Source organism: Kogia breviceps, chromosome 18, assembly GCF_026419965.1.
Source record: "Kogia breviceps isolate mKogBre1 chromosome 18, mKogBre1 haplotype 1, whole genome shotgun sequence".
NCBI classification, from domain to species: domain Eukaryota; kingdom Metazoa; phylum Chordata; class Mammalia; order Artiodactyla; family Physeteridae; genus Kogia; species Kogia breviceps.
Genome location: NC_081327.1, coordinates 19,476,517 through 19,499,742, shown reverse-complemented (window position 1 = coordinate 19,499,742; position 23,226 = coordinate 19,476,517). Strand labels below are relative to the sequence as shown.

The 23,226-nt window shown below is 50.7% G+C and overlaps 1 protein-coding gene across 1 annotated transcript; it reads left to right on the top strand.

Moving 5' to 3' along the window:
* Window positions 1-12,232: 12,232 nt before the first annotated feature.
* Window positions 12,233-20,468, top strand: PLEKHF1 (pleckstrin homology and FYVE domain containing 1). The gene is made up of 2 exons (XM_059044779.2): window positions 12,233-12,493; window positions 18,799-20,468. The coding sequence occupies exon 2, from the start codon at window positions 18,813-18,815 to the stop codon at window positions 19,650-19,652; it is 840 nt and encodes a 279-aa protein (XP_058900762.1). The 5' UTR covers window positions 12,233-12,493; window positions 18,799-18,812; the 3' UTR covers window positions 19,653-20,468.
* The last annotated feature ends 2,758 nt before the right edge of the window (window positions 20,469-23,226 follow it).

The window sequence follows — 23,226 nt, the reverse complement described above, 5'->3', positions numbered from 1 at the left end:
CACCACATAAAGGACATTTAGACCACTTCCAAGTTTTGGTTTCTATGAATAAATCTGTTACAAGCTGTTAACATATTTTGTTTGAACAAGTCTATTTCTCTTGCGACTTCCCTGGTGGTCCAGTGGTAAAGAATCCGCCTTTTAATGTGGGGGACGCGGGTTCAATCCCTGGTCGGGGAACTAAGATCTCACATGCCGAGGGGCAGCTACGCCCACGTGCCGCAAACTACAGAGCCCACACTCTCTGGGGCCCGAGCACCACAACTAGAGAGAAGCCCACGTGCCACAAAGAAAGATCCCACATGCCGTAACGAAGATCTCACGTGCCTCAACTAAGACCCGAAGCATCCAAGAATAAAATAAATTTTTAAAAACCCAAAAAAAAAAACCTTGAATGCCTTCCATTAAAAAAAAAAGTCTTTATTTCTCTTGAGTAAATACCTATGAATTAGGTTACTGGGTCACAGGTGAGAGTATGTTCAACTTCTTAAGATATTGTCAAACTGTTTCTCAAGTTTTTGTATTATTTTGCATTCCTAGTAGCAGTGTATGAAAGTTCCAGTTGATCTACATTCTCACTAGCATCCAGAATTATTATGTATTATTATTTTTTTGTTCTGGTTTGGTTTTTAGAGCCATTCAGATAGTTATGTAGTGGTATCCCATTGTGGATTTAATTTGCATTTCCCTAATGTCTAATGATGTTGAGTATTTTTCATGTGTGTATTTGCAATCAATATATATTCTTTGGTAAAGCATCTACTGGAATATTTTGACCATTTTTTTTTTTTTTTTTTTTTTTTTTTTTTTTGTGGTATGCGGGCCTCTCACTGCTGTGGCCTCTCCCGTTGCGGAGCACAGGCTCCGGACGCGCAGGCCTAGCGGCCATGGCTCACGGGCTTAGTTGCTCCGCGGCATGTGGGATCTTCCCGGACCAGGGCACGAACCCGTGACCCCTGCATCGGCAGGCGGATTCTCAACCACTGCGCCACCAGGGAAGCCCTTGACCATTTTTTAATTGGTCTATTTATTTCCTTTTTGTTGAGTTTTGAGAGTTTTTTATATATTTTTGATCTCTATCCCTTTGTCAGGTATGTGATTTTGCAAGTATTTATCCCTTGTCTGTGGCTTTTCTTTTTATTTAAAAATTGTCTTTCACAGAGCAAAAGATTAATTTTGATGAAGTCCAATTCAGCATTTTTTCCTTTATGGAGCATGATTTTGATATCTATCTAAGAACTCTTTGCTTAGCCCAAACTCACAAAGATTTTCTCTGTTTTCTCCTAAAAGTTTTATAGTTTGACATTTTACATTTAGGTGAACAATCCATTATGAGTTAATATTTGTATAAAATGTAGGTCAAGGTTCATTTTTTGTATATAGATGTCTAGTTATTCCAGCATCATTTGTTGAAAACATTGTCCTTTCTCTTCCTCTTTCAGGATTCTAAGTAGGGAGGTTTCAGGGGGAATTTATGAAGATGCTGCTGTAGTTTTTCTTAAGAAACAGGAATAGATTGCATCTTAAAAGAGATGATTTTTCTGTCTAAAGAAAACTCCCCGATAACCAAAGCAATCTTGAGAAAGAACAAAGCTGAAGGCATCATACTTCCTGATTTCAAACTGTATTACAAAGCTATAGTAATCAGAACACGATGGGAATTCCCTGGCTGTCCAGTGGTTGGGACTCCAAGTTTTCACTGCCGAGGGCCCAGGTTCATTCCCTGGTCCAGGAACTAAGATCCTGCAAGCAGCATGACCAAAAAATAACCAAAAAAAAAATCCACTATGGCAAGTATTTGCATAAAAACAGACACATAAATCAATGGATCAGAATTGAGATTGCAGAAATAAACCCATGAATATATAGTCAATTAATTTATGACAAAGGAGTCAAGAATATACAATGGGGAAAGGACAGTCTCTCCAATAAATGATGTTGGGAAAAGTGGACAGCCACATACAAAAGAATCAAACTAGACTACTTTCTCATACCATATACAAAATTAACTCAAAATGGATTAAAGACTTGAATGTAAGACCTGAAACCATAAAACTCCTAGAAGAAAACATAGGTAGTAAGCTCCTTGACGTAGATCTTGGTGATGACATTTTGTATTTGACATCAAAAGCAAAGGCAACAAAAGCAACAATAAACAAGTGGGACTACATCAAACTAAAACGCTTCTGCACAGCAAAGGAAACCATCAACAAAATGAAAAGGCCGAACAGGAAAAAAATATTTGCAAATCATATATCTGCTAAGGAGTTAATATCCAAAAATATAAAGGACTCATGCAACTCAACAGCAAACAAACAAAATTTTATTAAAAAATGGGCAGAGGATCTGAATAGATGTTTTTCCAGAGAAGACATACAGATGGCCAATGGATAGAAAAGATGTTCAACACCACTAATCATCAGGGAAATGCAAATCAAAGCCACAGTGATTTATCACCTCACATTCATTAAAATGGCTATTATCAAAAACACAAGAAATAAGAAGTGTTGGTAATGATGTGGAGAAAGGAAATCCTTTTGCACTGTTGGTAAGAATGTAAATTGGAGCAAACACTATGGAAAACAGTATGGAGGTTCCTCAAAAGATTAAAAATAGAATTACCTTATGGTCAAGCTATTCTACTTCTAGGTATTTATCCAAAGGAAATGGAAACACTAACTCAAAAAGATATATGCACCCCATGTTCATTGCAATATTACTTATAATAGACAAGATGTGGAAGCAACCTAAGTGTCTATCAATGGGTGAGTGAGTAAAGATGTGGTATGTACATATACAATTGAATATTATTCACCCACAAAAAAAGGAAAACAATCTTGCTATTTGTGATGATATGGATGGACCTAGAGGGCATTAAACTAAGTGAAATAAGTCAGAGAAAGACAAATACTGTATGATCTCACTTACATGTGGAATCAAAACAAACAAACGAATTCATAGATACAGAGTACAGCAAATTGGTGGTTGTCAGAGGCATGAGTGAAGGGGGTCTAAAAAGTACAAACTCATTTACAAAGTCTGGGATGTAATGCACAGCATGGTGACCATAGTTAACAATACTATATTGTATATTTGAAGGTTGCTACAGAGTGGATCTTAAAAGTTCTCATCACAAGAGAAAAAATTTTGTAATAATGTGTGGTAATGGATGTTAACTAGACTTATTTTGGTGATCACATCACAATTCGATACAAGTATTGTATCATTGTGTTGTACACCTGACACTAATGTTATACATCAGTTATATCTCAATTCAAATTAAATTAAATATTTTTTAATTTAAAAAAAAGAGGGACTTCCCTGGCGGCCCAGTGGTTAAGACTTTGCCTTCCAACGCAGGGGGTGCGGGTTCGATCCCTGGTCGGGAAGCTAAGATCCCACATGCCTCAGGGTCAAAAAACCAAAACATAAAACAGAAGCAATATTGTAACAAATTCAATAAAGCCCTTAAAAATGGTCCACATCAAAAAAATATATATCTAAAAAAAAATTAAATAAATAAATAGAAAAAGGAAACTTCCTTAAGATGTAAAGAGAGAATGTATTAAAGCTCTACCATCACCTCAGCTGGAGCGGAAGAGAGAGATGAGGATTTGGGAGACAGGAAGTAGAGGGAGGGAAGAGGCAGGATGTCTAGACAGTTTAAAGGTGTCTGGAGATTGGGTCTTGAATAGTGGGAAAAGAGACCACTGGTAATCTGTGTCTTAGTTGGGGTCTTCCAAGAAGCAGACACCAAGACAGGAACAGACATGCAGGGGATGTACTGGAAGGAAGACCTGTGAAGAAAGCAGAAGAGGTAGCCAGAAAAGGTGGGGAGAGCTTGCAGACTACCATGCCAGTCTACCACCTGGTTAGAGAGGGAGAAGGCAGAATTGCATGGAGTCTCAAACTTCAGTGCAGTTCCAAGAAAATGTACCCCGCCAACAGGGAATCCTTGATCCAGGGCGGCCTGTCATGGACTGAGCATATGCCTATAAAATTCATGCACTGAAACCTGATTCTTTATGGGCCCCCTTTCGGAGGCACATAGGTCATGAATGAGATTACACGAAGAGGCAGGAGAGCTAGCTAGCTCTCTCCTTTCTCCATATGAAGATACAAGGAAAAGACAGCATCGGCAACCCAGAAGAGGGTTCTCACCAGAACCCAATCATGCTGGCACCCTGATCCCAGACTTTCAGCCTCTAGAACTGTCAGGAATAAATTTTTATTGTTTAAGCTCAGTCTATGATCATTTGTTATAGCAGCCCAAACTGACTAAGGCATCACCCAAGATCCCACATCTCACAGGAACGGACCGATATTTCAGCCCTGCATGCTCAGATAGTGGCTGGCAGCAGTCTCTAGAGGAAGTAGGGCTTTGGCATGAAAGGAGTGAAACCAGAAAAGCAGCTTCTGGGGCTATCAGTTAACCAGGCAGCTGGAGGCTGAGCAGTGCTTTAATACTCTGCATCCAATTCAGACACTGTCTACTTGGAGATAGCATCAGGCCCCACGGGTTAAAGGCTCAGTCCCACAGGACTACCAACCACCCACCCGCCCCAGTTCAGACACCAGTCCAGGTTGTCACCTGTGCTTCCAACTGACCGGCTGTAGATGGGAGCTTCCCAACACCTCTTCCTTGGGTTCAATTAATTTACTAGAGCAGCTCACAGAACTCAGAGAAATGTTTTACTTACTAGATTACTGGCTTATTATAAAAGATATATCTCAGGAGCAGCCAGCTGGAAGAGATGCACAGGGCAAGGTATAGGGAAAGGGCAGGGAGCTTCCATGCCCGCTCCGGGGCATGGAAGCTCTCCACTCTCCCCAAATCTCTACGTGTTCGACAACCTGGAAGCGCTCCCATTTCAGTCCTTTTGAGTTTTTATGGAGGCTTCATTACACAGGCATGCTTGATTAAATCATTGGCTGCTGGAGACTGATTTATCTCCAGTCCCTATGGGGAGGGGAGGGTGGCAGGGCACTGAAAGTTCTAACCCTCTATTCCCAGCGGTTGGTTCTCTTGGCAACCTGCCCGAACACTTAGGTGCGGCCCAAAGGGCACCTCATTAACGTAACAAGAGACACCTTTATAGCTCCCAACGCTTAGGAAATGCCAAGTGTTTTAGGAGCCCTGTGCCAGAAACAGGGGACCGACCAAATATATATTTATTATAAATCACAATATCACATGCATTTTCATTCAGCCTCCACTGTAAGGGGACTGGGCACAGTGTAGGGAAGAAAATCCCAGTGAGATTGCTCTCCTCTGTCCCTAGCTGCCCGCCCCACCCAGACTCTAGGGCTACTCCTCCGGGAGAGGCACCAGTAGAGGGCACGTCTTGCAGGAACTGCACTCAGCCTTCAGAGTCCAGGATGTGCATGCCCTCTAATAGCACTCAGCGCAGATTTCTTTAAAGTTACTTCTAATTTGTGTTATTGAGGTATAACATACATACAATACAGAGCATAAATCTTAAGATTTATGTTCACACTTAAGTGAACTGTTTAGATATGTATACACATTTGGAATCATCACTAAGATCAAGATAAATAAAATTCTATAAAACAGCCCTAAAGGGCTCCTTCCTACCCTTTCCCAATCAATACCAGCCCTTTCCTGGATCACCACTACCCTGATTTCTATCACTGTAGATTAGTTTTGCCTTTTTTGAAATGCAAATAATACGGTATATAACCTTCTCTGTCTGGCTTCCCTCACTCAATGTTGGGTCTGGGAGATTCATTCCTATGAGATACGTCTTCATTTGTGTAGCAGTATTCTTCTTATTGCTGAGGAGTATCCAATTATATGAATACAACATTGTCTATTACCCACTTACTGTTGGTGGACATTTGGGTTGTATTCATCATGGAGCTATTATGAATAACGTTCTTATAACATTCCTGAACATTTATTTTGGTGAACATGTGCCCTCAATCCTCCTGGATAGGTACTTAGAGGTAGAATTTGTGGGCTGTAGGATAGCATACGTTGAGCTTTCGTAGACACTATCAAATGGTTTTCCAAAGTAGTTGTACCAATTTATATTCCCCCCAGCAACATGAGAGTACAGTTGCTCTGTATCATCACCGATTCATATTGTCAATATTTATAATTTTAGCAATTCTGGTGGGTGTCAAGTTCAGATTTTAAAATCCAAAGTGCTAGCCAAATGGAAAGGGTCTGTGGCCTGCAGGCAGCTAGTAGGAAACCTCTGCATCTAAGGGCTTTCCACTGCCTGCACAAGTGCCCCCACCCCTTACACACACACCTGGCAGCCAGGTTCTCTGAGCACTCTGGTAGAGTCCCTTCTTAGTCCAGGGTTCACTGTCTGTGCAGTGGTTCCCATCTCTCCACCCCATATCTACCCAATGGTAATATCCCTGAATTATTGCACACAAAGTCCACAGTGTATATTAGGTTATTACTATGATTATGATTACTATCATCATCACCACCATTATTTGGACATGCACAAATGCAAAAGGTACAAAGTTAAAAAGACACATTAGTTATCTGGTATGACATAACAAATTATCTCAAAATTCATTGGCTTGAAACAATAAGCATTTATTATACCACATGATTTCTGTGGGTCAGGAACTGGGGCGTGGCTTAGCTGGATGGTCTTGCCTCAAGGTCTCCCAGGAGGTTGCAGTTAAGATGAGGGCCTGGGCTGCAGCCACCTCAGGGCTTCTCTGGGGCTGGACGATCTCCTTCCGGGCTGGCTCCCTCACACACTGGCGAGCTGTCGGCAGGAGGCCTCAGTTTCTCAGCACATGAGCCTCTCCACGGGGCTGCTCAACCATCCTCATGACTAAGCAGCTGCCTTCCCCCAGAGCCAGGGATCCAAGAGAGCATGGCAGAAGCCACAGTGTCTTTTATGACATATTTTGGAAAGTCACACACTGTCATTCCCACCATATCCTATTGGTTACACAGGTTCATTCTATCCAATGTGGGAGCGAACTAGATAAGGGTGTGAACACCACAAGGGTATAAAATGTGAGTCTCCCTCCCATGTGGGAGGAAGTTATTCCTCCCATGTGTTCGGGCCACTCATTTTCTCTTCAACAGGCAACCACTATCGCCAGTTTCTTGCGAATTCTGCCAGCAATGTTTTTCATACACTTACACAGGAAATCACACTTACTTTTGCACCTTACTTTTTTCACTCAATATATCTTGGAAATCCTTCCACATCAGGACATAAAGACCTGCCTTCTTCCCTTTAAGTGTGATAAACCATTTCACTGCATGCATAAGTTATTTAACCAGTCCCCTATTGACGGTTGTCTGGGCTGTCCTCACTGTTTCCCTACTGAAAGCAAAGCTGCAATGGATAAATGTGAGCATGTACCCTTTTGCACTAGAATAAATGTCTAGAAGTGGACTAGCTTGACAGAACGGTCTGGGCATCTTTCACTGTGGCAGATGTTGCTGCATTGCCCATCATGGAGGTTGGATAGAACAACTGACTTTCCCACCAGCGAGGGTGTGGATTTTATGAAGCATTGAGGGGTAATGGCCAAAAATGTGGGGCATCTCGGGCAGCTCAGCAAGTAATTAAAAATGGAATATCACCCATCTTTGCCGTTTGAAACTTTTCACAGTCACACTCCTCAGACAGAGTTTCCCCTGGCCCTCTCCCACACCATGAGCTAGGCCTTTTTCTCTCTCCAGCTTGCTTGCTCCTGGCCCCTAAAATTCTTGTTCTTGCCTTAAATACAGCAGGTGAAGAGTTCTTTGCCAGCCAGGCCCCAAACGCTGACATTTTAATGCCAAAATGGTGTTCCAAGATGTGTGATCCAACAAGACGGTTCTCACCAGAGATGACCTCTGTCTGCCCTCTGCCCTCTGCTCTGGGTAAGCAGTTCTCGCTCCTCAGGGATAAGCCTGTGTTCGCAGGTCTGCCTCCTGCTTGACTGTGAGTTCCTCAAGGGCAGAAGCAGTGCCTCATTCATCACTGCATCCGCTGCTCGAGGTGGCAAAATGAGCGTCTAGGAACTGTTTGTTGAATGAATGAATGACGCAGATGGAACCTTGTCAAATGTTGTCAGAGGCCTCTTAGCTTTGCTCTATTTGAGAAGGTAGGTGTGTCTAAATCACTGTGAAGACTGTATTGAGATGAAAGCATTTATTTCCTCCACCTGTAGCATTTCTTAAAGGGCAGCGTTTCTTTTCGTCTTTCTTGTTTTCCCCCTTTGGCCTAGTCAGAGCCTCATGGAGACACCCATGATGAGAAACAGGCACAACAATGCCCACAAACACGAAAAGGATGTGCAGACTTGGAATGACAAACACGGGGAAAACTTAGACAAAGAACAGCATAAATATTGACACCGCAGAGGGAGGGATGGGAAGCCACTGCAGTTCCAGTTCCATGATTTAGCAGAGGGTAGATGTGGTCATGGTTTCAAATCCAATACTTCAGCAACCCCAAATCCAAAAGTTTTGAGAGATATTCTTTTGAAATCATAGTTTCTGAACATTCTAGGTGTCCTCCTTTAAAACGAATCTTCGTAACCATTTGAACAGAAATCTTTCCCCAATGTCCCACATTTCCATGGCTTTGAGACTCAGCCTCAGGTGTGTAATTGATAAAGAAGGCAGCATGGAGAATCATGGAAACTTGACTAGTTCAAAGTCTGCCCGTTATAAGCAGGATGGCCTCTGTTTCCTTTTTTTCTTTATTTGTTTTCCCTACTTTCTGTTTTGAACATCTTCAAACAGACAGAAGAGTTGCAGGAAAAGTATGATGAAGAGCTGTAAGTCAGGGCTCAGCAAAGTCCAGCCTGCAGCTTGTTTTGGTACAACCCGTGAACTAAGAAGGGATTTTATATTTTTAAGTGGTTGAAAAAAAACTCAGAAGAAGCTGTCACAACACATGAAAATGACAGGACAGTCAGACGCGTGTCCCTCAGTGACGTTTGCCGAGTGCTATGCACTATGCACTATCTGTGCCCTGTTCGCTCGACAGGGCGAACTCGCTGAGTTGAGTAGTTGCCACAGGGATCCTGGCTCCCAAAGCCCAGAATATGTACCATGTGACCCTTCTCTGAGCCCTGACCTAAGGTCATCAATTGTTACTATTTTGCCCCCTCTGTTTTCTCTCACTCTTGCTGAGACAAGAGGGAGCGAAAGTATTGCATTAATCTCAATACTTCACCCTTAGATGCTTTGGCATCTGTCTCACTTTCTCTAGCCCAAAGCTGGGAATCACAGGTCTAGCCTGGGGAAAGATAAGATGACGTGAAGTGTGTAGCACACACTGCCTGGCACTTAGACAGAATTTAAGAACTGATCCAGGACTTCCCTGCTGGTGCAGTGGTTAAGAATCCGCCTGCCAATGCAGGGGACATGGTTCGAACCCTGGTCCGGGAAGATCCCACATGGTGTGGAGCAACTAAGCCCGTGTGCCACAACTACTGAGCCCACGTGCCACAACTACTGAAGTCCACGCACCTAGAGACTGTGCTCTGCAACAAGAGAAGCCACTGCAATGAGAAGCCCGTGCACCGCAACAAAGAGTAGCCCCCACTCGCAGCAACTAGAGAAAGCATGCGCACAGCAATGAAGACCCAATGCAGCCAAAAATAAATAAATTTAAAAAAAAAAGAACTGATCCAATAAAAATTCCTAGCATTTTCCACAGAGGTGATTGCCAGGACCCCTAACCTGAAAATCCTGAGACTGGCGCTTTCCTGAAAGCCTGGTTCCCAAAGTCTAGAAGCCAGCTTTCCCTCAGAAAGGGCTCCTTCCCCGAGGAGCTGCAAAAGCCTCAGGGAGACTTCATTTTTTCCACAGCTTGTGGCTTGGCTGACTCAACCTCTGCCTTTCCCTGAGTCACGAGTTTTTCTTCTTATTTGGAGGAGATCAGCCCTCCACCCACAGCTGGTCTCTGGTGGGAAGGGGTGGATGGCTAGAGGATCAGAGCTTGTGCCGCCTCCAGGGGGTTTCCTGGAGCTCCACCCACTTCCATAGAATATCAGCACTGGAAGGAAGTACAGATGAGAAGACTGAGGCTCCAGTGGGCCCTGGACCAGCAGTGAGAAAAGGCTAGTTGGGGGTCTCCTGACTCCAGGACCAACAGCTGTGTATCTTCTCTCTGGTTTTCCAGAATCATGAAAAGGCCTCCTTTTCCTGGACACCTGCTCTGTGCCGAGAACAGAGTAAGATGCCAGAGAGCTGTTTACAGGGCTTTCCAGCTCCCTTCCTACAGCCACCTCACCCCAGGCAGGGTCTGCCTTCCTGGAGAAGGCCCCTCTTGCTAGGGAGGTAGGGGATCTGGCACGGAGGCAGTCACAGAACATGGCCTACAAGGCTAAGCTCAAAGTCCCTCTCCATCTCCCCCACCCCGGGCAACAAGCATGTGTACAATTGGGATGCCATTTCCCAGTGTCTCAGTGTCCCAACTGACCTCCTTGATTATAACTCAGCCTCTGGGATCTTGGGGCCTTGTCTCCCCCACCTTCTGTCTGGTATATACCATCAGAACTCATAAACTCAAATGTTTATTCAACTGCAGGTATATAAATGCATAAACGGGGGGTGAGAGGGAAACCACGGAGAATGGTGGGGCCTGTGGTGAGTGGGAGAACATGTGCCCCATCTAAAGGGGACAGCTCTGTGCGGAGATGGGGGACCAGCTCTTTCAAATCCTCTGATTTAAGAGAAGCTGAAAATCCTGAAATTGTTCTGTAATCTCTCAAGACGAAATGTTGGCGATGCATTTTCTAAACGTTTAAATACATTTGTGAGGCTGTGGCTTATGTTGGGCGAGGGTAACAGCCATGAAGGTGGTGGCGGTGGGGATCCCTTAGTGGGGGGATGTGGACTCTCCAAGGTCACAGCTGGTGGCCCTGTCACTTGCCTATCCACCCCTCCTCTTTCTCTTAGCCTCTTCCTGCTCTCTCCTCCCTCGCCCCAGCTCCTTGCCCTGTCGCAATGTGCCCATGTCCCGGCCCCACTCCATTCGGGCTGAGAAAGGCAAATCCCCAGTTCTGGGCCCCACCTCACAGCCTCTGCCCACACCACCCAGGAGAGCGGGTCACCCCTGTTCAGCTCATGCCTCCCAGCACCAGCCCTTCAGGCCCCAGCCCTAGGCAGAGTCGGAGGTCTGGACCCAGGCACCTGGAGCTGGGTCAGCTCTTTCTCCCGCTGTTGTCTCTTGCCTTGGTCCTGGCCCAGCAGGCACTGCCCTAGACTGAGCCAGCCCCTCTTCACAGTGCCCAGGTCTCCCCTATTTGGCAAGACAAACTCATCCCTGCGACAGACATTTACTAAACGCTGAACTCAGTTCTCAGCTCTGGAGAGAGAGAGGAATGAACAAGATGCATATTGTCCAACCCACGGGGCTCACAGCCTACCTAGGTGGGGAAGATAATCCATGAACATGTAAACAAGTGACCTAATCAGATGACTTCAGGTTGAGAGAAGTGCTTTGCAAAATAATAAAATGGAGTGAGGTAGATGAGGGTGATGGGGTGGGTCAGGAAGCCTCTGAGGAGGGGGCAGTTTGAGTTGGATCTAAATGCCAAAAATGCAGCCATGGGAAGATCTGGAGGCAAAAAGGAAGTGCAAAGGCCCAGAGGTGAGAACAACCTTGGGGTTTTGAGGAACAGGAAGAAGCTAGTGTGAAATGAAGTGTTGAGAGGAGGCCAGAGGGAGGTTGAGACAGCCCTCGAGGAGTGGTGATGGTGAAGCTTGGACTTTCATCTCATTTCAGTATTGCTGGCCGGGGGGCGGCGCGGGGGGCGGGTATGTTGGGCGCGGGGAGAAGGGGGACAAAACCTGCTGGTAATGCTGGAGCTGGGTGATGGGTATATGGAGTCCATTAAATTAGTCTCTTTCCTTCCATGTATGTTTGAAAGTTTTCACTATAAAAAGTTTAAAACAGATAAAATACTTATTTTTCATATTATAATTATCAATCTCTCGATTTCTGAGAGGACCATGCCAGCCAGCAGCAGGGAATCCCGCCAGAGGCAGCAGAAGGCACAGTAACGCCAAGGCCTCCCCCCCGCCCCCCCCCCCCCCCCCCCCGCTTTCCTGGCTCATGGGCCCCAGTCCGGCGAGTTCAAAGTCTGCTGCCTGGCTAGAACAGGCAGCGTGCAGAGCGCAGCGTCGGAAAGGGAAACCGGGGGGCTTGAGATGGGGTACCCAACCCCGGGAGAGAGCTACAAGCGAGCCCCGCCCAGCCCTGGCTCGCAGCAGGGGCGCACCACAACGCACTCAAACTCTGGCCGCTCCGCCTGCGCACTTTTCCCGGGAACTTGGGGTTCTGGAGTTGGAGTCCAGGCTCCGCCCCCGCCGAGCGCCAGGGCTCCAATTGGCGGAGCTGCCGCGAGGGGCGTGTCGGGGAGAGTTGGAACGCGTCGGCTTGGGCTGTTGGGGTTAGCCACAGCTGGCGAGAGGAACGGCGTGGGTGAGCGCGGTCTGACACGCAGGCTGCCGGGTGGGGCGCGCGGAGCCCCGGCCGAGGAGGTAAGGGTCCCCGGCCGGGCTGCGGCGAGCAGAGCAGGCGGGCTTCCGGCCGGCCGGCCGCCTCCAAGCTCCCCGGGCCTCCTCGACTATATGGCCCCGGGACTGGGGCGGGGCGGGCGCGCAGCCAGGACAGTCTCGGACTCTGGCCCTGAGCAGAGGCGCAGAGCAGGGCGCTTATTGCTGGCTGGTCGGGCTGGAGGCGGGGCAGGGGCTGCAGGGGCTCCAGGGATAGCGGGGTGACAACAGGTAAGGGGTCTCCGGGGTGAAAACAGGTTAGGGGTCTCCGGGGTCGAGGCAGGGACGCGACGTGAGAGCGGAAAAGGTCAGGAGGCGCCCGTGGGCGTTGAGCCCTGGGGCAGCAGGGATCTCAGCGCTCCCGCTGTCCGGATATGGTTCAGGGATTTCTGACTCACGCCGTCGTCGGTCCCAGTCTGCGGGGTGTGGAGAAGTGGGCTGAGATAGTTGCCCCAGCGAAGGGGGAGGAGAGGGAGGGTGGAAGCGCCTTCCAAGGGACCTAGGTGCTCGCTGGCCTCTCTTATTTAGGAACCGCCTGGCCCCAGAAGCGTGTGAGTTTGTGACTTTTGGTGGGAGTTGTCAAAGGAAACAGGGCCGGGCTTAATCTCCCATTTCACAGAGGAAGTAACTGAGGCAGGCCCAGAGAGAGGTGGCAGTTCCTTCCCAGCCTGCAGTCACCTGGAATCTCCTTCCCTTTCTCTCTCCCTGAGCACCTGAAGAGCTGTGCGGGGGGAGAGTTGTCACCAGCCCCTTTTGCAAGTGGGAAAATGGACGCTTTGAGTCACACTGAAACTGTTTTGTTTGTTTTTTATAAATGAATTTTATTTATTTATTTTTGTCTGCATTGGGTCTTCACTGCTGCACGCGGGCTTTCTGTAGTTGTGGCAAGCTGGCTTCTCATTGTGGTGGCTTCTGTTGTTGCAGAACACGGGCTCTAGGCGCGCAGGCTTCAGTAGTTGTGGCTCACCGGCTCTGGAGTGCAGGCTTCAGTAGTTGGCAGCGCACGGGCTTAGTTGCTCCGCGGCATATGGGATCTTCGCAGACCAGGGCTCGAACCCGTATCCCTTGCACCGGCAGGCGGATTCTTAACCATTGTGCCACCAGGGAAGTCCCTGAATTATGCATTTGACAGCATGTGGTGGTATAGATCAGGGGTCTGCAAACTTTATGTAAAGCGACAAATAGAAAATATTTTAGGCTTTGCAAGCCAGTCCCCATCGCATGCGGCTATTTTCCAATAAATTGTACTTAGAAAAAACTGGCAGTTGTTCAGACTTGATATAGATTTGCCACTCCTGGTGTAGATCATGTGTGACACCTCGACTGTCAAGCACAGAACCCTGGCCACCCAGTGACACTTAGGGCATAGCTCACTCACTGAGAGCACCTCTGGCCCAGCTCAGGTGGTGGGATCACTTGTGTTCAGGAAGGCCAGCCCAGGAGCCTGCCTTCCTTCCAAAACCTGCAAGAGCAGGTCTGTTTACTTCCCTGTTCCCAGACACTGGCCCTTCGGGAGTGTCCACCTTCTGTCAGCATCTGGGGTACCACATGGGGGTCAGCACAGGCTGTCCTGAGGCAGGCGGCTGCAAAAGGAGTGGGCACAGGCTCAGCTCTCTCCTCCCCTGTTCTAAGGGAGGATGGTTCACTTCCCTAGTGAGAACAATAAGAACAGGATTCCCCATCTGCTGGGTGGGGGGGTGGGGGGGTGGGGAGGTGGGGATGCTGCCTCATCTACCAAGAAAATCTCCAGGGGACTTCCCTGGCCGTCCAGTAGTTAAAACTGCATGCTTCCCAAGTGTCCATTGATGGATGAATGGATAAACAAAAGGTGGTATAGACATACAATGGAATATCATTCAGCCTTAAAAAGAAATCCTGTCACTTGCTACAACATGGATGGACACGGAAGACATTATGCCAACTGAAATAAGCAAGTCCCCAAAAGACAAATACTGCATGGTTCCACTAATATGATGTATCTCTAGTAGTCAAATTCATAGAAACAGAGAGTAGCAAGGTGGTTACCAGGGCTGGGGGTGGAGGAGGGGCTCAGTCAAAAGAAGTGAGGGGAGTGGTCAAAAAAACAGAAAAAAAGAAAATCTCCAGGCCATGTTATAGCAGGTGTGAAGTTCTGGTCGTGGCAGGTCTGGTAGGGAGATGTGGGGGAGACCCCCAGGAGGATGCTGTCTGCCCGGCCCCTCACCACAGCTGGTGCTCGCTGCAGGCCCACGGAGGAGGGCGCAGAAGAGCCTTCCCACTACCCCAGTCAGGTGTGGAGTCAGCTCGGAGCCCAGACCCCTTTCATTGTCACCAGGTACTCCCCACCCTTCCTGCGCCATGTTTTGCCACCAACAGGGCCTGCAAGGGGTCTGTAAACCACTGGCTAAGGACAGAGCAGTGTGGGGCCTCCTGGGGCCTCCTACAAGGGATGGGGAGACAGCGTTGTAGGCCCTCCCCTGCCCAAAGCTCTCCCCTCCCTGGGCGCTGTTCCTCACTTCCTCCATGGCGCCCACCTGGGTAGCATCTAGTCAGAGGTGGACCTGGGCAAGTCTGCCTCCAGAGCTCATCCACTGTGGGGGGCATCTGCTCAGTGCTGAATGCTGAGTGCTGAAGTCTGTCTGCTCAGTGCTGAATGTGTTAGGCCTCGGCGTGTGGCTGCAAGATTGGGTTTTCACCCAGTTCTGCCAGGTGGCTGCCAGGTGTATTGGAGGGAACAAGTGGCGTTCCGTCCTCAGATGTTCACCCTGGCATGTCCTGCAGCCTGGGCCCTGCTGCTGTGTGGTCAGGGGAAGCCCAGCCTGGTGACCCGCTGCGAGGCCAGTAGAGCCCAGAGCTCTTGACCCAGACATTGTACTGTAATTCTTTTCTTTTTGAGGACCTTAAATTTAGAGAGAAAGAAAAAGCTCATGTTCCCACTTCCCAGAACTGACTGGTATTGAGATTTTCTCACATTTGCTGCTGCCTTCTTTTAAACGAAAGAAATAAAGTTTTCTCCTGATTTTGGTTTGCATCTATCTTTTTTTAAAAAACCATCTTAACTATTTTTAAGCTTACAGCTCAGTAGTGTTAAGTATATTCCTATTGTTTTGAAATATCTCCAGAATTCACTTCATCTTTCAAAACCGAAACTCTATACCCATTAAATAACAACTCTTCTCCACCACCACAGCCCCCGCCTGGACCCCGCTCTTCCTCCTCCTCCACCCCCAGCCCTGGTAACCACCTTGCTACTTTCTGTTTCTATGAATTTGACTACTAGAGATACATCATATTAGTGGAACCATGCAGTATTTGTCTTTTGGGGACTTGCTTATTTCAGTTGCCATAATGTCTTCCGTGTCCATCCATGTTGTAGCAAGTGACAGGATTTCTTTTTAAGGCTGAATGATATTCCATTGTATGTCTATACCACCTTTTGTTTATCCATTCATCCATCAATGGACACTTGGGATGCTTCCATTTCTTGGCTGTTGTGAATAATGCTGCTATGAACATGGGTGTGCAAATGCCACTTGGAGATCCTGCTTTCAATCCTCTTGGATAAATAAACAGAAGTGGATTGCTGAATCATATGGCAGTTCTATTTTTAATGTTTAGAGGGACCTCCATACTGTTTTCCATAGTGGCTGCCCCAGTTTACATTCCCACTAACAGTGCAGGAGGGTTCCAACGTTACCATGTCCCTACCAACACTTATTTCCTGTTTTTCTGATAGTAGCCATCCTCATGGGTGCGAGGCTCCATCCTATCCATTTTTATTCACAGATATAGTTCTTGAACACTTTTAAAATGTTGCATAATTTCTGCATACGTGGTGTCACACAGACCATTCTGCAGGTTGCTTTTTCCACTCAGCGTTTGGTGTCTGTTGTCGCTCCATGTTGACCCACGTGGATCGGGTGGAGTCACTGGAAGCGCCAACAGTAACCCATTGTGTGAGTGCACCCAGCTCACCCTTTGTTCTGCGCTTTCCCCTCCGCCAGGCATCTCCGTTGTCGCTGCTGTAGGTCCCAAAGTCACTGCTCTTGGTGCCTCTCCCTCCTTTGCTACACTCTGAGCTCCTCCAGTGGAGCCCAAATTCAGCCCATCCCGGGGCCCAGCACCCAGCCCAGGGGTCCTGGGGGTGGCCTTTGGAATGTTACCAGACTGTCCACAGCAGGGACGCAGTGACTGGTCCTAGCAGGACAGCCCAGGGCTGTCACCCATAATCAGCTAGCTTTGCAACATGCAGCCAAGATCAGCAGCCTAAAAATAGTGGTTCTTACATAAGGTGGTGTGGACGGCACTTCTCAGGATGGCTTGTGGTCTGAAAGGGGCAAGTGGTGCGTGAGTCAGGGCCGAGCACCCCTGTTGTGTAATGCATCCAGCCCCCGCGCTGGCCACACTTCAGCTTCCCACAGGTAGCCTGACTTACGGAACTGCAGCGTGGTGACCCAGAAACTCTGCGTGTGTGATCAGTTCGGCCAGGGGTGTGCTGTGTGTGCCTGTACACTTGTGCGCACATGGTGGTGGTGGCGGCAGCGGCTGTGGGGTCAGCTCTCATCTGCTTCCTCTTCAGAGATAGGGGGTGCTGGCTCCTTCCTCCTGTGGTGGGCCCCAGGGAGCTTTGGTTCATTCATTCACTAGCCACTCACGAAGCACCTACTATGTGCTTGGCACTGTTCCAGGCACTGGGGATACAGCGGTGAACAAGAAAAGGCTCCTGCTGTGATGGAGCTTAGAAGTGGGTGAGGGAAAAAGAAAACACGCAAGCAAATGATGCATAGACAAGAAAATATCAGGTCCTGGTAAGTCCTGTGAAGAAAAAACAAAATAGGGTAACATCCTACAGAAAAGGTTAGCAAACTTTTTCCGTAAAGAGTAAATTTTAGGTTCTGTAACCATGTGGTCTCTGTCACAGCTCTCAGCTCTGTTATTGCAGCAGGAGAGCAGCACAGACAATTGTAAATGAATGATGTGGCTGTGTTCCAATAAAACTTTATACACGAAACCAGGCTGTGGGCCAGATTTGACCCTCAGGCCATGGTTTGCCGACCCTGTCTTGGGTACGGGGAGAAGCTGCCTGAGTTGGGGTTGTCAGAGAGACCCTTTCTGAAAGGGAGATAGCCTTGCTGTCAATTCACTGGTGGAGTTGTGTGGTGAGAAGTGGGCAGACTGGGGCCAAGTGTGAGAGAGAAAAATGATGGAGCTTGCTCATGGGTTGAATGGGGGTACAGGAAAGAGGAGATTCAAGGGGGAGTCCTAGACTTGGGGCTTCAACAACTAGACGAATGGTGGTTTGTTTCTGGAAAAGAAGAGGAGCTGGTGGGAGGTCACGGGGGCAGCTCAGGGGAGAGCTGGGACTGCAGGCTTGCCCTGGGGTCGGCAGTGTTTGGGTGTCCTCAAAGCTGTGAGTCTGGTGAGTCATATGGAGTGGGTATGGGCAGAGCAGAGGGGGCCCAGGTGAGATCTGGGGCTACCACATGGAGCGCTTGGCAGAGGAGGATAGAGGCCTCCTGCTCCAAGGGGGAAGGCTCTGAGCAGCACCGTCTCCAGGGGTGCAAGCTCTGGGCTGCCTAGTTACTAACAGAGCCTCAGTTTCCTCCTGTCAAGGGGGGACCTACCTGCTACGGTTGGTGTGAGAATAAATGAGACAGTCATGCTTGACATGGAAGAAGCACTCAGCAGCGGTACTGGTGATGATGATGGTGGTGACTCCTGGGCTCATGGGCTGAGCGAGTGGGTTGCAGGGTCTACGCTGCTTTGTCTTGGTAGATGGGGGTTGGGGCGGGTCACTGACAGGTTGGGGTTGCAGACACCCCATTGCCTGGCACTCCCCATCCTGGTGCATACACCTGCACCCTTCCGCCTGGGACAGGCCCAAAGTGCTGGGTAATCAGTGCTCCTGGAAGCCCCTGAAGGGAGTTGGGGCTCACTATCCTTGCCCCTTGGGTGGATGGTGTTGAGGCCTGTTCTGCCCTGTTTTCCAAGGCTCCCCAGGGGCTTGAGCCCCCACTTCTCAGTCACACATGTTTACTGCTGCCTTCCTATCCCGGGCTGGCTTCCACACGCCCCTCACTGGGGCGGGGGTGGGGGTCCCCCTTCACCTCCCAATAACTCCTTGTCTAAGGGTCGTTTTCTGGGGCAGCAAGTTTCCTTGGTTGAGTGGCCGTCTGGGCCTGCAGTGGGGTAATTAGTGGGTTGTCTGACGGATGGGTTGATGAGCTGGGGGTTAGGGGGTGGTCTTGAGCCCCCCCCCCCCGCCGCTATGTATGAGCAAGCTGACGCCTCCTCTGCTGCTCTTCCCACAGCCGAGTGGCCGAAGATGGTGGACTACCTGGCGAACACGGAGATCAACAGCCAGCGCATCGCGGCTGTTGAGAGCTGCTTCGGGGCATCGGGGCAGCCACTGGCCCTGCCGGGCCGAGTGCTGCTGGGCGAGGGCGTCCTGACCAAGGAGTGCCGCAAGAAGGCCAAACCGCGCATCTTCTTCCTCTTCAACGACATCCTGGTGTATGGCAGCATCGTGCTCAACAAGCGCAAGTACCGCAGCCAGCATATCATTCCGCTGGAGGAGGTGACGCTGGAGCTGCTGCCCGAGACCCTGCAGGCCAAGAACCGCTGGATGATCAAGACGGCCAAGAAGTCCTTCGTGGTGTCAGCCGCCTCCGCCACTGAGCGCCAGGAGTGGATCAGCCATATCGAGGAGTGCGTGCGGCGGCAGCTGCTGGCCACGGGCCTCCAGCCCAGCACGGAGCACGCGGCGCCCTGGATTCCCGACAAGGCCACGGACATCTGCATGCGCTGCACGCAGACACGCTTCTCGGCGCTCACCCGCCGGCACCACTGCCGCAAATGCGGCTTTGTGGTCTGTGCCGAGTGCTCCCGCGAGCGCTTCCTCCTGCCGCGCCTCTCGCCCAAGCCCCTGCGCGTCTGCAGCCTCTGCTTCCGCGAGCTGGCCGCCCAGAAGCGGAAGGAGGAGGCGGAGGAGCTGGGCACCGGGTCCGCCGGGCAGCCGGCTTACCTGGCCGGGGCCGTCTGCGGAGCGTCCAGTGGAGACGACGATGACTCGGACGAGGACAGGGAGGGCAGTGGGGATGGTGACTGGCCCAGCCGCGTGGAGTTCTACGCCTCGGGAGTCTCCTGGTCGTCCTTCCACAGCTGACCCCGGGTCTGCAGACATGCGGGAGGGCTTCCCTAGTCACTTCGGCATCCAAGCAGATGCCACTGACCGGGCCCCTGAGAGGGCAGAGTTCCCCAAGCTACCCAGCACCCTGCCGGGCCCTTCCCCATGGGACCCTACCCCACGGGGTGGTGGGCACAGCGGAAGTGGCTCCTTTTCTCTGAACCCCCAATGCCTCTTTTTGGATACTGGCGTCCTTCTAGTTCCACTTCAGGTAATTACCTTTTCATTTAGCAAACCCCAAATACTTAGGCCTCTTGGGAACAAATGTCATTTCTCGGCCCTTTGAACTGTTGATCCAGATGATCCCTTGAATTACACAACCTCAGGCAGCTTTAGGGACCAGAGAGAAGGTTGCACTGGAGTGAGGCCTTGACTCTTCTCTGAGGCCTTGAATCACCAGACCTGGCCCCGCCCCCCTGCAGGAAAGACTGGGGTTCCTGAGAGGCCTCCAGGAAACCAATGCCTGCCCACCCACCTTGCTGATGCCCACCTGCCTGGCTGGCTGGGCCTTGTCAAGGCAGGCATGTGGGCTCACCCAGAGCCAGGCAAGAGACTGCCATGCTGTAGATGCCTGCCAGGCCCAGGAACTGCAGCCTGAGCTCCCCATGGTCCAGAGTGGCCTGCCAAGCCCTCTGGCCCAGTCTCACCTCCCTCCAGGTGTCCGATGCCTCTCAGTCCTGTCCTCATCCCTCCCTGTGCTGGAGAAAGCAGTGTTTTCTGTTAGGACTCTTAATTGCAAGTGACAGAAACTCTACCCAGACTGACTTAATAATAAAAAGAAAGCTTATTGACTCATGTGTTTGCAGAGTCGAGGAATGTTCTTGCTTCAGATACAGCTCTGTGATTGAGGACTGAAAGCATGCTAAGTGGCAAATGTCAACAACTGTCTACCACTCTGGGCATTCCTGAGAATGCTGGCAGTTCCAGTGGGGTCAGATGTTTGTACCACACCGTGGTTGATTCCCAGGGACAGAGCCCCATCCATCCAGGCGCTGTGACTGCAGCCCAGCCCCTGCAGCCCTGTTCACTTGGTGTGAGTTATCTAAACAGCGAGACAGCAAGTAAAGGAAACAAGGAGCCACTTGTCCAGCTCTCCATGAGCCTTCCAGGTTTAAAGCTCTCCCATGTGGCCTCCGGCTCTGGCCCACCCCCAAGGATGGTGCCATTGAGTGGGGAAGTCCCAAGTGCAGCAACCTGCCATGCTCAGCTAGTGTGCGTTGGGGCTGGAGCTTGAATGGCGGCCACCTGATGCCTGGCCCACACCCAGCCACGGAGCTGTGGTCCTTCAGGACAGTCTCCTGTACCAGTCTTCCCTCCCGTCGCCTGGCTGGCCTTGGCCAGAGCCCACTGGGCAGAGAGGGGATCACTGTTAGCAGTGGTGACTTTGGGGCCAGGAGAGCTGCCCCCAGCCCACACTGCGCAGCGCCTGAAACCCCACCATCGGCTCCAGTCCCGGGGTGAACAGTTGTCCTCCCGGCCCAGTTCTCAAACGTTCACTTGCAGACAGAACCCTGAGACTCTCCTTTGAATGCTAACTCTGATTCAGCAGGCCAGGTGGGCTCCAAGGGGTGGCAACACTCCAGCCTACTCTTGACAGGAGCCCCCTGTGTGAGGGAGGGCGGGAGGGGCAAAGCGTGAGGCAGCCTGGGCCTGCCTGTGGCCTAACCCGCAGGGCAGACGGACTGGTTGGGGAGGGTCAGAGGTACTTCCAAGAACTGAGGAGTCCTTGGCCTCCCTGAACCACACAGACTGGTTCAGGCAGTTCTGCCTGGGCAGAGGGTTCAGGGCAGGCAGGTTACAGGGTGCAGGGCAACTTACTGAGGCCAGATCGGCATGAAAGCCCGGGCCGCCCAGTCCTATCCCTTCACCCAGGGTTGGTGCCCAGGCAGGGAATGCCCAGATCCAGCCACTGGCCTCTTGGTCAATGCCCCACTCCCCTAGAACCTCCCTTGCCCCGTAAATGGGGAGAAGCACCAGGACAGTGTTCCTTTGGACAGAAGAGACCATTTCCACAGCTGATTCCAGGCACCGGCAGCCTTCTCCACAGCTGCTTGGCACAGGGCACAGGGCACAGAACCCCAGGCAGGTGAGGCCGTGCCCTCCACCCGCGGGCTGGACAGGTGCTGGCTCGGCCCTCAGCCTTCGACCCTCAGACCTGCTTCCTTCACAACCATAGCCACCAGGGCTGGGACAGGGCGGCAGCTTCCCTGAGCCCCGAGGCGTTGGGGCCTGTAAGGACCCAAGGGCTCAGGTGGCCAACGACCTTCGGAGGGCTTTCATTCACGCAGACTCACTCATGGCTGTACGCTGCATCATGGACTGGGGACGCAGCCTGAGTGAGATGCCCAAGTTCTCGGCTCTCAACGAATGAATATACAGCCTAGCACAAGAGGCACAGAAATGGGTGGCATCGGACCTGGCATGGGCTGTGATGGGGGCATGGACTCGGGCATGGTGGGGGGCGGGAGGAGGGCAGTGCTCCTCGAATAGTGAGAATGAATGAGTGAGGCCAGTTGGGGAGATGGCGTTCCAGACTCCAGACGGGGGAACAGCAAGTGCAAAGGCCCCGAGGAGGGGAGGAGCCCATGTGTTCTGGAGCAGCTTGGCTGGACTGAGGCCAGAGAGGTGGTGGGGGCAGGTGGGATGCACCGGGAGCCACTGGAGCCTTTAGCAGGGCAGCAGGTCTGCTGTTGGCTTTCAAGAGCTTGCCCTGGTGGCTGTGTGCAGCTGGCTGAGGCGGGAGGATGGCCGTGAAGCCTCCTGCTCCCCCTGGGATCCCCAAGGGGTGGCCTAGGCTTCACTAAGGCCACATCTGCCTACCACGGTAGATGGCAGAAGGCAAGCCTTGGCTGCCCTCACTTTATCCCAAAGGGCTGGCCCCTGCCCTGTTCTGCAAGACACTCTGATGACAGCAGATGGTGCCCTCAGAAGCAAAGTAAAAGCCCTGTAAAAGCAGAATGTTGGCCCTGGGCCAGCGTGTGAGGTGGAACAGTGATCAGGCCCCTGACCACTGAGGCACAGGGGGGAGTGCGTCGGAGGAATCAGGACCTCCTGAAAGGGGAGATGTGGGCCCAGGGAGGGAAGGCGCAGCTTCGGGAGACCCCATCTCTGACTTCTTATGGGTCTGTTTCCCTTCAGAGACAACCTCGTCAGCCTGGCTTGGGTTGAGAGTCAGGCCAGGTCCTGACTCCACCCTCCTCACACACAACCCCTGCCACCCTACTCCCCCATTCCCCCCACCGGCTGTTCTTAGCAGTGGCCTGCTGCCCAGCCAGGCCGCACGGGTCTGTGCTTTCCTCCCCCACCTACCCAATGACACATGCTGTCCAAGACTCTGGAGTTGCCCTCAGTCAGGGTCACGTGGCTGGCCCTTGCCCTTGGCCACCATGCTGTCCCCACACGTGGAGGAGGTCAGGAGTTCTCAGGCTGAAGCAATGCCTGGCTGTTTGTGGATGTTCCCTTTCCCCCAGGACGACGCTTAAGGTCTGGCAGAAGGGCTGAGTCTGCTGGGCTTGCATCCAGGTCCTCTCAATCCCTCCTGGGGCTTCACTTG